Source organism: Microtus oregoni, unplaced genomic scaffold (assembly GCF_018167655.1).
Source record: "Microtus oregoni isolate MIOR12 unplaced genomic scaffold, Mior012 000027F_ref0000203, whole genome shotgun sequence".
NCBI classification, from domain to species: domain Eukaryota; kingdom Metazoa; phylum Chordata; class Mammalia; order Rodentia; family Cricetidae; genus Microtus; species Microtus oregoni.
The window spans coordinates 20,317,706-20,331,540 of record NW_024543086.1 but is presented as its reverse complement, the minus strand read 5'-3'; the positions used below and the strand labels follow the sequence as shown (position 1 = coordinate 20,331,540).

At 44.1% G+C, this 13,835-nt stretch overlaps 1 protein-coding gene across 1 annotated transcript in view; it reads right to left on the bottom strand.

The window, feature by feature from the left end:
* LOC121463928 (ATP-binding cassette sub-family A member 17-like) overlaps positions 1–13,835 on the bottom strand; it is an 82,993-nt gene that overhangs the window by 19,663 nt on the left and 49,495 nt on the right. Inside the window, exons 17-22 of the mRNA XM_041676498.1 lie at positions 9,719–9,881; positions 6,369–6,675; positions 4,123–4,396; positions 3,812–4,016; positions 2,828–3,047; positions 1,043–1,201 (exon numbers count right to left, since the gene is read on the bottom strand). Of these exons, the coding sequence (XP_041532432.1) occupies positions 1,043–1,201; positions 2,828–3,047; positions 3,812–4,016; positions 4,123–4,396; positions 6,369–6,675; positions 9,719–9,881 (1,328 nt within the window). The remainder of the gene's footprint in view (positions 1–1,042; positions 1,202–2,827; positions 3,048–3,811; positions 4,017–4,122; positions 4,397–6,368; positions 6,676–9,718; positions 9,882–13,835) is intronic.

Sequence of the window (13,835 nt, the reverse complement as noted above, 5' to 3'; positions counted from 1 at the left end):
GACAGGCACCACCGCTGCTTGGCTGAAAAAAACCTACTGATTCTTGAGTCCCATACAAAATTGCACACTACAGTCATCTTTCTGTATTCCTAGATTCTGTATCTATGGGTTCAATCAATGAGAAACTGGGGGTGTCAAAACTTCTCAGAAAATAAAAACTGTATCTGTACTAAACATCTATAGTTTTCTTCTTGTCATTATTCTTACATATAGTGTAACTGCTATTTACATAGCATCTATTTTCATAGCAGTTACACTATATTAACTACTTTAGAGAAATTTAATGATAATTTAAAGCATGTGGGAACAGACTAGGTATAGCTCAATGACAGAACACTTGTCTAGTATGCACAAGGCTCTGTGTTAGATCCTAAGCAACACACACACACACACACACTCATGCACGGGGGCGGAGGGATGTGCAGATATGCATAGCTTATATGCAAATACCATGTCATTTCATACAGAAGGTGGATGTTGCAATGAGTTACATCTTGGTGGGGTGGCACATGCTTGTAACTGGGTAAATCTTTGCAAGGTCAAGGGTAGCCTGGTCTAAATAGTAGTGAGTTCCTGGACAGCCAGGGATACATGGACTTTGTCTCAAAAAAGACAAATCATCTGGGTAGTGGTTGTGCACACCGTTAATCTTAGCACTCAGGAGGCAGATGCAAATGGATCTCCGTGAATTGGAGGTCAGCCTGGTCTACAGAGCGAGTTCCAGGACAGCCAGTGCTACACAGAGAAAGCCTGTTTCAAAAAAACAACCAAAAAATAAAATCATATTATGCAAATCGTATCAGTATTAAAATGTCATCAGCATTGGGAGTGGAGAGATGGCTCAGTGATTAAGAGCGCTAGCTGTTCTTCCAGAGGTCCTGGGATCAATCCCAGCAACCACACGGCAGCTCACAACAGTCTGGAGCTCCAGTTCCAGGGCATCCAACACCCTTATGCAGACATATCTGCAGGCAAAACACTTAAGCACATGAAACAAAACTAAATAAAACTGTTATTGGCTAATTTCATTCATAATACTTACAAACATCATTGCACTTAATATCACTCAAGTTCCTAGCATCGCAAAACTTTTTTAGCTCAAAGTTATAGTACAAGTTGGAAAAAGCCATCCCCAGGCAGTGTCCAGGAAGTACGAGGAACACATGATCCAAGGAGTCTGAGAGTTCCGCATAGCCAAGGTCTGCAGAGAGAACAGAAAGCACTGGTTTTACCTGCATGAGTCAAAGTGCACACTTCGCCGTTCCTCCTAACCCACTTTAGTCCAGACCATCCTACTCCCAGGTCTCCAGCAGAAACCTGGCTTCCTCCTCTCCTGGCGTTGACTCCCTATCCCTTCAAACTCTAAGCCACGAGTACTTTTCTTTGCTTGGTTCCTTCAATCTGTCACTCCATATCCTTGTTCTTGCAGGCGAGCCTGAAGAGCACATTGTGTCTGAGAACATCCAACGGGGGCATGGCTACAGGAGGGTTGTGTGAACAGAGGTGGAAGGGTTGGAGGTGAGCTCAGACAGACAGACAGCACCGACATGGCGGCTCACAGCATTTGAAGTCCAGTCCCGAGGAGTCTGACACAGCTTTCTGGCTGGGTACCAGGATGCAAGCAATGTACATACAGTCATTCAGGCAGACACTTATGCACATAAAATAATTTTTCTTAATTTTCATATGTATGAGTGTTTTGGCTGTGTGTATTTTTAGTACCTTGACCTCAGGAACTAGAGTTACAAATACTTGTGAACTTGTAAGTTCACTGAAAAAATGTGGGTGCTGGGAGTAAAACCTGGGTTCTCTAGAAGAATAGCCAGTGTTCTTAACTGCTGACCCATCTCACCAAGCCCCCAAATAAAAATTACTTTTAAAAATAAAGAAAGAAGAGGAAGGGAAGAAAACTCAGTCTGAAGTGAGGCACAAGGCGAATGAGCACTGTAGGGCTGGAAGGAAGTCAGCAGCTAAGAACCTCCTACTCTTCCTGGGGCTGGAGTTTGACTCCCGGGAACTGTGCCAGACAGTCCACAATCACTTGTCAGCCTGGTTCCAGTGGATTCCATGCCCTTTTCTGACCTCCATGTGATCCCCCACGTATGCGCACATTCACACAGAAAACCCAGACACATACCCATGATAATAAAATAAGTCCTAATAAAAAGAGCATTGTAGAGGTAATTTCTCAGTCATTTTGTCCACCCCGATCCAGACTTGGTAGTGCAAACATGACGATGTCAGTTTCAGGTGTAGGTTGTAAATCGACTCAGCCTTAGTTTCTTTCTTACCAGGAGCCCTTCCTCCGATGCTGGCTCATTAATTTACTCATCTTTTTTTTTTTTAAAGTAAAGAACACCACATTTTAGTGAAATGCATGGATCACAGGTGAACAATGATTAGTACATACGTAAGTTCATGTAAACTAGTACCCCTTCAAGATCAAGAACACTCTTCATTCTCAAAGTTCCCTGGCGGGTTGTTTGTCTAGTCAGCCCCTTCCCAACAACTCAGAGGCAGCCCCTTCTCTGAGTCTGTTTCCAGGATTAACTCTGTCTGTTCATGGATTTAACCCAAGACGTAGCAGACTCTTCTGCTCAATGTAGTCCATTCTTAAACTGAGCAATAATCTACTGAGTGATTTGATTGAATTGCTTGTCCATCCCCTGTGGAGATGTGTTTGGCACACTCCAGGTGGGAATCTTCAGCCTCTAGCACCTGTGAATATTTCCTCATGGGTCTCTGGTAGGTATACACACATTTCTGAGTGTGTAACGACCAGGGTTGTTAGAGCAGAGACTTAGACAAGACCTAGATGTGATCTCACCTTTATCGCTTGTGACCGTGACAAGCACAGTGGGGCAGATGCTCAGGAAGGTGAGCATTACCACCAGCTTAGCGCATGCGTTACTGGGATTTTTGAAAGAGAAGCTGACTGTGTAGACGAAGGGGATGGTGGCCCAGCCATACAGCATCATGATCAAGACCACCGCCGCGGTGCCCTCGTGATGTGCAAACGCTTCCTCCTTGTACCACAAAAACACCAGCTTAAGAAACAGAAAATTTTGGAAAAGTCAATGAGTGCCAGGAAGACAGTACTCTTTCTGCTTTAATTAATTTATGTATTTGTGTGGGTGGGGTGGAGTTGCTGCGTGTGTGCCAGGGATGTGTGGGTGGAGGACAGAGGACCACTCTCGAGTTGGTTCTTCCTGCCATCTTATATGATCTAGAGATTAAACTCAGGCCATGAGGCCTGCGAGCAAACACTTTCACTCACCGAGCCCTCTCATAGGCCCGTCATCTCAGGATTTAAAACAAGCGTTAACAGTCCTTCGCAGGCATTCGCTTGTGAACTAAAGCCACCCTGAGTCTCAGTAACAGTGAAGCAAATAAAAGACCAAGAGATGCTGATAAAACACACGGAACAAAGCAGGGGATGACCCACTCTGCACGGGACAATCGGGGAACCCTCGGACGACTTGATTCAACTACATCTAAGTTGTTCACCCCTGTTCTTTGGTTACCTACTTCTGAATCATACACACACATCTCCAAAACACTGTTTCTCATTGACTGGAGGCAGCAGTTCTGTGGGTGCTACATAAACACCCTAGCTCAAGGGAGCCCATTTCTGCAGATATTAAACCTAAATGAACTTGACCACAGTTGGTGATGAGAGAGCTTTCGTGTCTGCCTTTCTAGCCAGGACTGACTCCAAGTTCACCTTCCCAGCCGGTTCTGGTTCTGTATACTGGACTTTTAGGGGAGCCCCCGGCCCACGAGCGTGAGCCCAGCACCACCCAGTACTCACCACTAGCACGAGAGTGGGGACAAGGAAAGAAAGGAGATCCCATAGCAGCGCCGAGAGCCAGAAAGCAGCCGCGCTGACGCCACTGACAAACTGGATGTGCTTAGACTTAGTGTTCTCCTCTGTGACGGTCAGGATGGAGAAAGAGCTCGACAGGAAAGCTATTCCGAAAAGAAAGTTGACGACAAGGTAATGTCCTTTAGGGCCCCTGTGAAAGACAGAACGTGAGGCCACAGCTCAAGGAAACCTGTGAAGAGCAACAAGAGCTCCTACAGATGGGGAAGCTTGAAGCTGGGGGAAGAAAGCTAACGTACTGGTACAAGATACTCTCGGAGAGCTCTTTGGCGGTCTGCGGTTGAGGGTAGTTGGTTGTGGTAATGGAAGCATTGGCACAGGAAAGTAACTTGAAGAGAAAATTGTCCACCAGAGCCAGAGCCAGGCCAGGGGAATGGTACGCCTGGTTGTTGAACAGCGCCTTCACCGTGCTGCGGTTATTCACGTCTTCAAAAGAAGCTGCCACCACATAGAGCTTATCAAAATCCTCAGGAGACGATTTTGCCTTTTTCAGTAGGAAGTCCTCTACAGGACCTAGAAGGGAGCCAAAGGTACACAAAGAATTGCTGAGAAAATATCACACCAGACCCCATGGCACACAGTGCATTCATCACGAGCCCCCACCCCAATGCCTCCAGTCTTCTGTTCCTTCCGGATACCCTACCACCAACCTCACATACATCCAAAAGCTAGAACCCTCCTGCCTTGCTCTCTACCAAATTCCAGATGATCTCCAAATTTCCACCTCTTAAGTCCTTTTGATTCCAACTACTTTCCCCCTTACTACCACCTCAACCAGGTCTAGCCCCATAATGTCTTTCTGGATCATGTGGTCCTAAACAAAACCCTTCACCTTCTATATAGTTTCTCTGTACTTAATAACAGTATACTCAGACCTACCAACTTGCTGGGACTCTGACCTTTAGGCAAAGCCACATATCCAAATACTATAAAATATACTTTCTGTTTTGTTTTGTTGTTTGTTTTTGAGATGTCTCACTATGTAGCCCAGGCTGGCCTGAAATTCACAGAGACTGGCCTGCCTCTGTCTCCTGAGTGCAACCATGCCTGGCTTAGAACCCATTTTCTATGTTATAGAAAGTCAGTCCCAGTGTAATCCACAGAAAGGTGGTGAGAACTTTGCTGCGGACGACTGTGTGGGTTACATGCTTGACCCTTAGTGGTCGTTGCTGCTCTAGAGTGGGTTATTTCTCTTTGGAGGTGGTTAGTTATGAAAGCAGTGAGCTATTATAACAGTGGATTAAGCTTTCTCTTCCTACCCTGAAATTCCTTCCTCCTGTCTACCATGTTCCAACACACAACATGAAGCTCTCCTCGGAAGCCAAATAGAGGCCCTCACTCTTGAACTCCTCCTCTTAGCACCAGGTGCCAGGATAATCCCTATTTTCTTTCCTGGTGCATTCTGACAGAGGAAGAGAAAACTATTTAGTCACTCTCCAGACTCTTGGCCTCGTGTCTTTAGATTCTCTCTGTACCTGTGGGTTCCTTAAGCTTGCAGGTCTTCATATTGTTTGGAATGTCTTTTAGTGATCTTCCCTTCCCACCAGCCAGTCCTACTCAGGTAGCAGGCTCTGACCGTGGGGTTTCCCTCCCACAGGCTCTGACCTTGTTGTCGATAGGCCTCTGGATCAGAAGTTCCGTGTGGGCTGTACTAATTCTGTTCTCTCTATATTCTCAGTACACAGTGCCACATCGCTATGCTTTAAAGTTGAAAAAGACATTTAGTGATCTTAAAAAAAAATAACCTTGACATTATTACATTGGACTCCAACTATACAAAAATGGTCATTATCAAACTGTTAGCGACAATGCAAAGCAGGCTTCTCCCAATCTGATATATGAAGAAACAAGTTTTGAGAAGCACAGTGTGTTAAGACAGCTCTCGGTCACTGTAACGAATACCCCAGAGGGAGATTTGTCTTGGCTAACAGCTCAGTTCATGGTCTGTTGGCCGCGCTGTGCTGGGGCCTGTGGTGAAGCATCGTGAAAGGAGCATGTGGAAATGCAGACTTGTCGCCTCATGGGTGGGAAGGGAAGAAGGATGAGGACAGGTCTGGGTATCTGCACCCCCTTCAGGAATATGCTATCAGCTACCTGAGGACCTTCCATTATGATCAGTTTCTTAAAGAATCCACAACCTCGGCCAGGCAGTGGCACCACACACAATAATCTCAGCTCTCTGGAGGCAGAAGCAGGCTAATCTCTGAGTTTGAGTCCAGCCTGGTCCACAGAGAGAGTTCCAGGACAGCCAAAGATACAGAGAAACCCTGTCCTGAAAAAGCAAAACAAACAAACAAACAAACGACTCCACAACCTCTGGAGAGACAATGGTCTCATCTCTAGACGTCCTCCCCTTCTTTTTATCCAGAGCCTAAACGACGCCTTCCTTAGCTTCAGACGGTCAGTCTGACTTCAGAGCGCACCATGGGGTCCAGAAACACGCTGTTTCCCTACGTTCCGCTCAGCTCCTGGTCCTGGTGCCTACCTTGAAGATGCAAAGGAATCTGTCCTGCTGCCACGAGCATCTTTTTAAAATTATCTGAAAGTTGAGGATCCAAGTGGAAATTCTCAGAAACAAAAAATGGCACAATAGTCTGACCATATGTTTTTAAAGTCAGCTCCAAGGGTACGTTTTCCATTTTCTTTAATTTGAAGTCAAAAAAAGTGAGGCTTAACATAATGATCACCAGAGGCAGCAGAATCTGCATGAATAACATCAGCTTCCAGTTGCGCCAAGAATATGTGACCTTCTTCAGGAGCATGGCATAGAATTGTTGGCAGAAAAGACAGAGCTAGAGTTGAAAAAGAAGGCAGGTGCTGTGTCAACATAGAGGCGGAACCTGGACGCATTGAAGCAGCGTCTGCTCACGCCCACGACAGTCCACTGCAAGGCCCACCTCGCGCCCACCGACAATCCTCCCCTGTGTGGCCCACTTCCCTCTGCTTCAGGTTAGGACACCTCATGATTTCATCCTGCTAACGAGCAGCAAGAGGAGCTCCGACCTGAACACTTCTGTGGGTAGAACCTACCGCACTTCGGATACCAGATACAAACAATAACATTTCCCCCTGACTTGTAAAAATTTAAATTTGATGGGAGACTATGGCAGATTGGTGGATGTTTCATTTGTTACAACATAAAAAAGTTATCGGGGGCTGGAAGAATGGCGCATTAGGATCCAGGTTTAATCCCCAGTACCCACAAGGCGGCTCACAGCAACTATAACTCCAGTTCAGGGAATCTGCCACTCTCCTCTGACCTCCATGGACACCAGGCACACATGAGGGGTACAGACATACACAGAGGGAAAATATCACACACATAAAAATAAATAACTCTTTAAAAAAAAATTCTTGCCGGGTAACACACACTTTTAGTTCCAGCATTCAGGAGACAAAGGCAGGAGTATATCTATCAGCTCAGGGCCATCCTAGTCTGCACAGTGAATTTCAGGCCGCCCAGGGCTACGGAGTGGAACATTATTGCAGGGTGGTGATGTAAACCTTTAATCCCAGCACTCAGGAGGCAGAGACAGGTGGATCTCTGTTAGTTTAAGGCCAGCCTGGTCTAGAGTGATTTCCAGGACAGTCGGGACTACACAGAGAAACCCTGTCATGAAAACAAAAACAAAAATAAAAACAAAATCTCTAGATGATGGATACAACTTAATTTTGAAGTAATCTTTAACTTGCATGTTCCACCTCTAGTTAGATAACCTGTATAACTAGGGAGGACCCATAGCATGGCCTTATGGCAATGACAGTCAAAATCAATTTACAGTTACATGCCCCATGGTCCTAGGGGCTGACACAAGCCTGGTGTGGGAAGCCTCGGGGTCAGCGCTGCGTGTGCTCACTTGGCTTCTCTGGGGCAGCATGACTGGACATGTGAAAGGGCCTTCCAGACCAAGCTCTAGTGCCTATCACACAGCCCCTTGCCAGGAGCCCTGTGGAAAGAGGCCTCGTTCGAATCCCTGGCCAAATATCAACAAATCACTAGAGGTCTCAAGCAAGCATGAGTTTCTACCCTTGATGCGCTGGACACCTACTTCAACGCTCTCCAAAGGTCTGCTACAGCTAATCTGAGAGTGGACATAGAAGGACTTTATAAGCAGCGCTAGGGAGGGACCTTCAAAGGCGCGTCATGGCCACAGGGCACCAGGTAATGCCTTGCTAAGGATTTTGAGCAGCAGAGGGTTGACCCCAACCCCAGACATGGGCTTTATGGATGAACTTCCCCATTACTGCATAAATACGCTTTTTAAATTTTTAAATCTTTTTTTTTTTTTTTCAAGACAGGGTTTCTCGCCAGGCAGTGGTGGGACACGGCTTTAATCCCAGCACTCGGGAGGCAGAGGCAGGCGGATCTCTGTGAGTTCGAAGCCAGCCTGCTCTACAAGAGCTAGTTCCAGGACAGGAACCAAAACCACAGAGAAACCCTGTCTCGAAAAACAAGCAAACAAACAAATAAACAACAACAACAACAACAAAAGACAGGGTTTCTCTGTGTAACAGTCCTGGCGGTCCTGGAACTCACTTTGTAGACCAGGCTGGCCTCGAACTCACAGAGATCCACCTGCCTCCCAAGTGCTGGGATTAAAGGCGTGCACCATCACCACTAATGCTTAAAATTTAAGTTCTTGGTGGGTGCAGCACATGAGCAGCTATACCGCACAGAGTATGGATTTGGCAGTTCAAGTAGTTCTTTCAGCCTCTTAGCTGAGGAAGAAAGGCCATCCCCCTGCTAGGATGTTTGGATACTGTTCCTTAATTGGGCTAATCACCACTGTGGTGGCTTGAACGAGGATGGCCTCCATAGGTTCCATATATTTGGATGTTTGCTTTCCAGTTGGTGGACTTCTTAGGAAGGCTTAGGAGGTGTGGCCTTGTCAGAGGGAGTGTGTCATTGAGGGTGGGCTTTTGCCAGGTCTAGTCTCTCTCTCTCCCTCTCCCTCTCTCTCTCTCTGTCTCCTGCCACGGATAGGATCAGGATGTAAGTTCTCAGTGACTACTCCAGGGCCACGCTTGCCTGTGGGCTGCCATGCTCTCTGCCATGTTGGAAATGGGCTAATCATCTAAAACTGTACACAAGCCCCCAATTAAATGCTTTCTCTTTTAAAATTCATCTATTTATTTTACATCCCAGCCACAGTCTTTCCCCCATCCTCCCCTCCCAGTCCCTCTCCTCAACTCCCCATTTCCACCTTCCAATCCCCTCCTTTTCTGTCTCCATCCAGGAAAGGGCAGGTCTCCTATGAATTAAATGTTTCCTTTATAAGCTGATGCTTTGGTCATGGTGTTTCATCACAGCAGCAGTAACCCTAACAAAGATCCTTCTGCCTTTGAACTAGAGCAGGCTGTGTAATCCTGCTGAAACAAGATAGACCCATTCTTTATCTTATTTTATTGACACGGAATCTCTACATGTAACCAAGGCTGTCCATGAACTCATAGTCTTTCTGGTTCAGCCTCTCAAGCACTGGAATTATAGGCATGTGCTACCAAACCCAGTTCTTTTATTATTTTTATTTTTTTGAGACAGCATCTCTCTACCTAGCCCTGTCTATAGTGGAACTCACTATGTAGACCAGGCTAGCCTCAAACTCACAGAGATCTGTCTGCCTTTGGCTTCTGAGTGCTGGGATTAAAGCCATATGCCACCACACCCACTCTAAACCCAGTTCTTGATAGAACAACAGCAGAATTCCATCCATTAAACCACATTTTCCCCATGTATTTGATGCCTTTTTTTAAAGATTAATTTTTTTAGTATTTATTTATTATTCATACAGTATTCTGTGTGATGTCCCCATGTATTTGAAATATGCTGCTTACTCCAGTATTTAATTTGATTGACAGGCCAGACTGCACTGAAAAGATTCTTGAGTGAAGACATTTAATTCTGTCAACAGGAACTCTGTGAACTCGGGGACAATGGTGAACAGAGGGTCGCTTCTCAGTTAAGATACTTGTGCCAGAATCAGCCGACTTACAAACTCTAAACCAAAACAAAAACAAAGTCTCAAAATCACAACCCATTTCATTTTGTTTGTGTTTAAACAATGAGATTCATATACTACTTGGGAAGATGTAAGCTAGACTGAGAACAATGACAGCGAAGGGTGCTATGTCTAAGTTGTACAGTGGGGAGCATGGGCCTCCATGGGCTCTGAGCACCGTGTTAACTCATCAATGTCTTTTCTAAAGATAGCATGCAACACTATTGTGATTAGATGTTTGTTACTTTGTTTTAAAAAGTACTACATGAAAATTAAAACAACATAATATGTTAGTTAATCTTATAAGCAAAACTAAAAATTAAAAAAAAATTGAGAATATTGACAATGGCCAAGCAGTGGTGGCACACACCTTTAATTCCAGGACTCAGGAGGCAGAGACAGGTGGATCATGTGAGTTTGAAGCCAGCCTGGTCTACAGAGTGAGTTCCAGGACAGCCAAGGCTACACAGAGAAACCCTGTTTCCAAAAAACAAAAACCAAATACTAAAAAAAAAGGAAGAAAAGATTATAGACCAGGAGCCTAACAAGCATTGGTTAGTAGTTCAGAACAGCCAAGGCCTACTTTTTCCCTGGTCCTGAACTTAGAATGGTTTTGCATTTTGAAATGATTACATGTTGAGTACATAAGTACCTACATAATATCCTGATTGTCTAAGCTTACATAGTATAAAATGCTATCTGGCGTTTTTGTTTGTTTATTTTTGTTTTTGAGACAGGGTTTCTCTGTGTAGTTCTGGCTGTCCTGGAACTCACTTTGTAGACTAGGCTGGCCTTAACTCACAGAGATCTGCCTTTTTCTGCCTCCCAAGTGTGGAAGGAGCAGAACAAATTCCATTATGATAAAGAATTTCATCTTAGACAGGTCCTAACTGGGTGTGTGTGTGAATGCAGCTACGGCAAAGACATAAACATTTTCAAGAAACTGAGCCTGTCCTGGTCAAAGTGACCCACCAGAGTGTCCAAACAACATCTGCTTGCTTCAAATGTCCTGTGGGTATCTGATTAACTGCTGTTTTGAAATTCTTGTCTGCTGACAGCCACTGTTTTGTAATTCCCTTATACTCCAACCAAGGAATTCAAAGGTTGTATGCCTTTGCCCAATCCCGAAATGCCAAGATTTGCATCACCCTGTTTGTAGTTTTCACTTTAAAAACCCCTTATCCCAAGGGCTGGAGGCTGACCTGCTGCATCATCGGTGTGTTGGATTATGGTCTGAGCTACCTTGTAATCAATAAACCCCAGTGTGTGTGTTTGCATTGGATAACGGCTCTGTGGTGGTCTTCTTTGGGGGTTCTGTGACATGGGCATAAGTGCACTACCTGGCTTTCTAAGAATAGTTTGCTGGCCCTGCCTCTGCCTCCCGAGTGCTGGGATAAAAGGTGTGTGCCACCACCGCCCAGTTAGGTGATGTATTTCTGTTCATAACCCTTGAGTCACTTTTTTATTCCTGGGAACTTATCCTAACATAAGTCGTTATTACTTATGGCTAATTTTTCTTTCAGGAGGATTATAAAAGTTGGTACATTTGTTGTTTATACTGCAACACAGATTGTCACCAAAGTTGGGCATCTTAAAACAACTGTAAACATGTATTTTTTAAAGATAGGTATAAAGTGTTCTGCCTGCATGTGTGCCTGCAGGCCAGAAGAGGGCACCATATCTCATTACAAATGGTTGTGAGCCACTGCATGGTTATTGGGAATTGAACTCAGGAACTCTGAGCCACCTCTTCAGCCCAGCAACTGAAAAACATTTATTATCTCAGTTTCTGTCGGTGAAGAAATGGAGAATGGATTAACTATTATTTTGTCTTAAAGCTTTTCATGAGGCTGCATATTTTCTAGCTATCGGCAAGGGCTGCAGTACCTGGAGTTAGACTGGGACTGCTGGATCCACTTCTAAGGGCAGGAAGTGCAGAGAGCTTTTCATACACCTCCTCTTTCCCTAAGATTAACTTCTTGTATTAGTGTAGTCCATTCTTAAAAATTATGGACTGGCATTCCAACAGGTTCGTAAATAGAAACTGACAAGTTTATATCAAAGTACCTTTAATAACTAAAATAGTCTTTAAAAAAAAAACAGAACAAAGCTAAACATTCTGCAAAACTAGAGCAATCCCTAGCGGCCATTCCAACAATATGGTACTGGCATCAAGACGGAATAGATCCTTGAAGCAGAACTGGGAATGTAGAAAAATTAAAGTCAGTTGACTTTTGGTGATGAAACCCAAACAATTCAATGTGGAAAGAAAAATCTTTTCAATAAATACTTGTGTCCCAATGAGACAGCCATGTGCAAGAAAAGGAATACTGACGCTTTATCAAGTCACACCCCAAATAATTCCTAGTTCAATTATATGCCTAATTTAAAGCTAAAATAATAACGTTCCCAGGAGAAAAGGCAGGGGAAATATTTGTGATCACCTAAGGTAAATATTTTTAAAAATAAAATAGATTTTTTTAAAACCCATGAAAGTCAGAAATGTATAAATTAACTTCCATAGAGATGAAAATGTTTTCATTAAAAACTGCTAGTGATACCAGGTAGTGGTGGCATATGCCTTTACTCCCAGCACTCAGGAGGCAGAGGCAGGGGAATGTCTGAGTTTGCGACCAGCCTGGTCTTTAGAGCGAGTTCCAGGACAGCCAGGGCTAAATAGAGAAATCTTTTCTTCAAAAACCAAAATCAAATAAAAATAAAACAAAACAAAGCCTGCTAGTGAGCCACACACAGGTGTAATCCCAGCTGTAAGGCAACCTGGAGAAGGGGCTCATAAATTCAGAGCCCCGGGAATAAATCCGAGGCCAGCCTGCTCAACTTAGTGAAACTCTACCTCACAGTAAAACAGAGAGACGGCTGAGAACATAGCTTAGTGGTAGAATGCTTGCCTAGTATACATGATACCATCAATTCAGTCCCCAGTAAGCACACACACCTGATCATAAGACTATGAAGAAATGTCTAGAAAGGTAGCTCAGTGATAATGCACTCACCACCATATGAGAGACCCTAGGTAGTCCCCACTACCACAAAAAAGGGAAAGAGATAAATTTTTTTATTTCAAATATATATATTGCTGTGCATGGTAGCACATGCCTTTCATCCCAGCACCCTGGAAGTAGAGGCAGGTGATCTTTGTGAATTTAAGGCCATTCAGGTCTACATATATTAACCTCAGGGCAGCCGGGGCAACACAGTGAGACCCTATTTCAAAAAAAAAAAGTTTCTTAGCTTGAAAACAAGAACAAAACACCTAGGGCTTGGCACAGAGTAAAACTGCTACAGGAAGGCTGGGGTGTGGATTAGTGGTGGAGCACACACAAGGCAGAGAACACTGATAAACCATTTTGTGCCCCAGACAAATAATGATGTTTTGTGAAGGCTAAAAAGATTCAGAATTAAAATGCACAATAGCCCATCAAAATCCCAGCAAAATTCTTCAAAGACCTCGAAAGAATGGTACTCAACTTCATTTGGAAAAGCAAAAAACCAGGATAGTCAAAACAATCCTATGCAATAAAAGAACTTCTGGAGGCATCACAATCCCTGACTTCAAACTCTACTACAGAGCTACAGTACTGAAAACAGCCCAGTATTGGCATAAGAACAGACAGGAGGACCAATGGAACCGAATAGAAGACCCGGATATCAATCCACACATTTTCAAACACCTGATCTTTGATAAAGAAGCAAAAAAAATAACAAATGGAAAAAAGAAAGCATATTTAACAAGTGGTGTTGGCATAACTGAATATCAACATGTAGAAGAATAAAAAAAAACATCTATCACCATGCACAAAACTCAAAGTCCAAATACATCAAAGGCCTCAACATAAAGCCAGCCACACTGAACCTTATAGAAGAGAAAGTGGAAAGTACACTTGAACATATTGGCACAGGAGACCACTTCCTCAATATAACCCCAGTAGCAC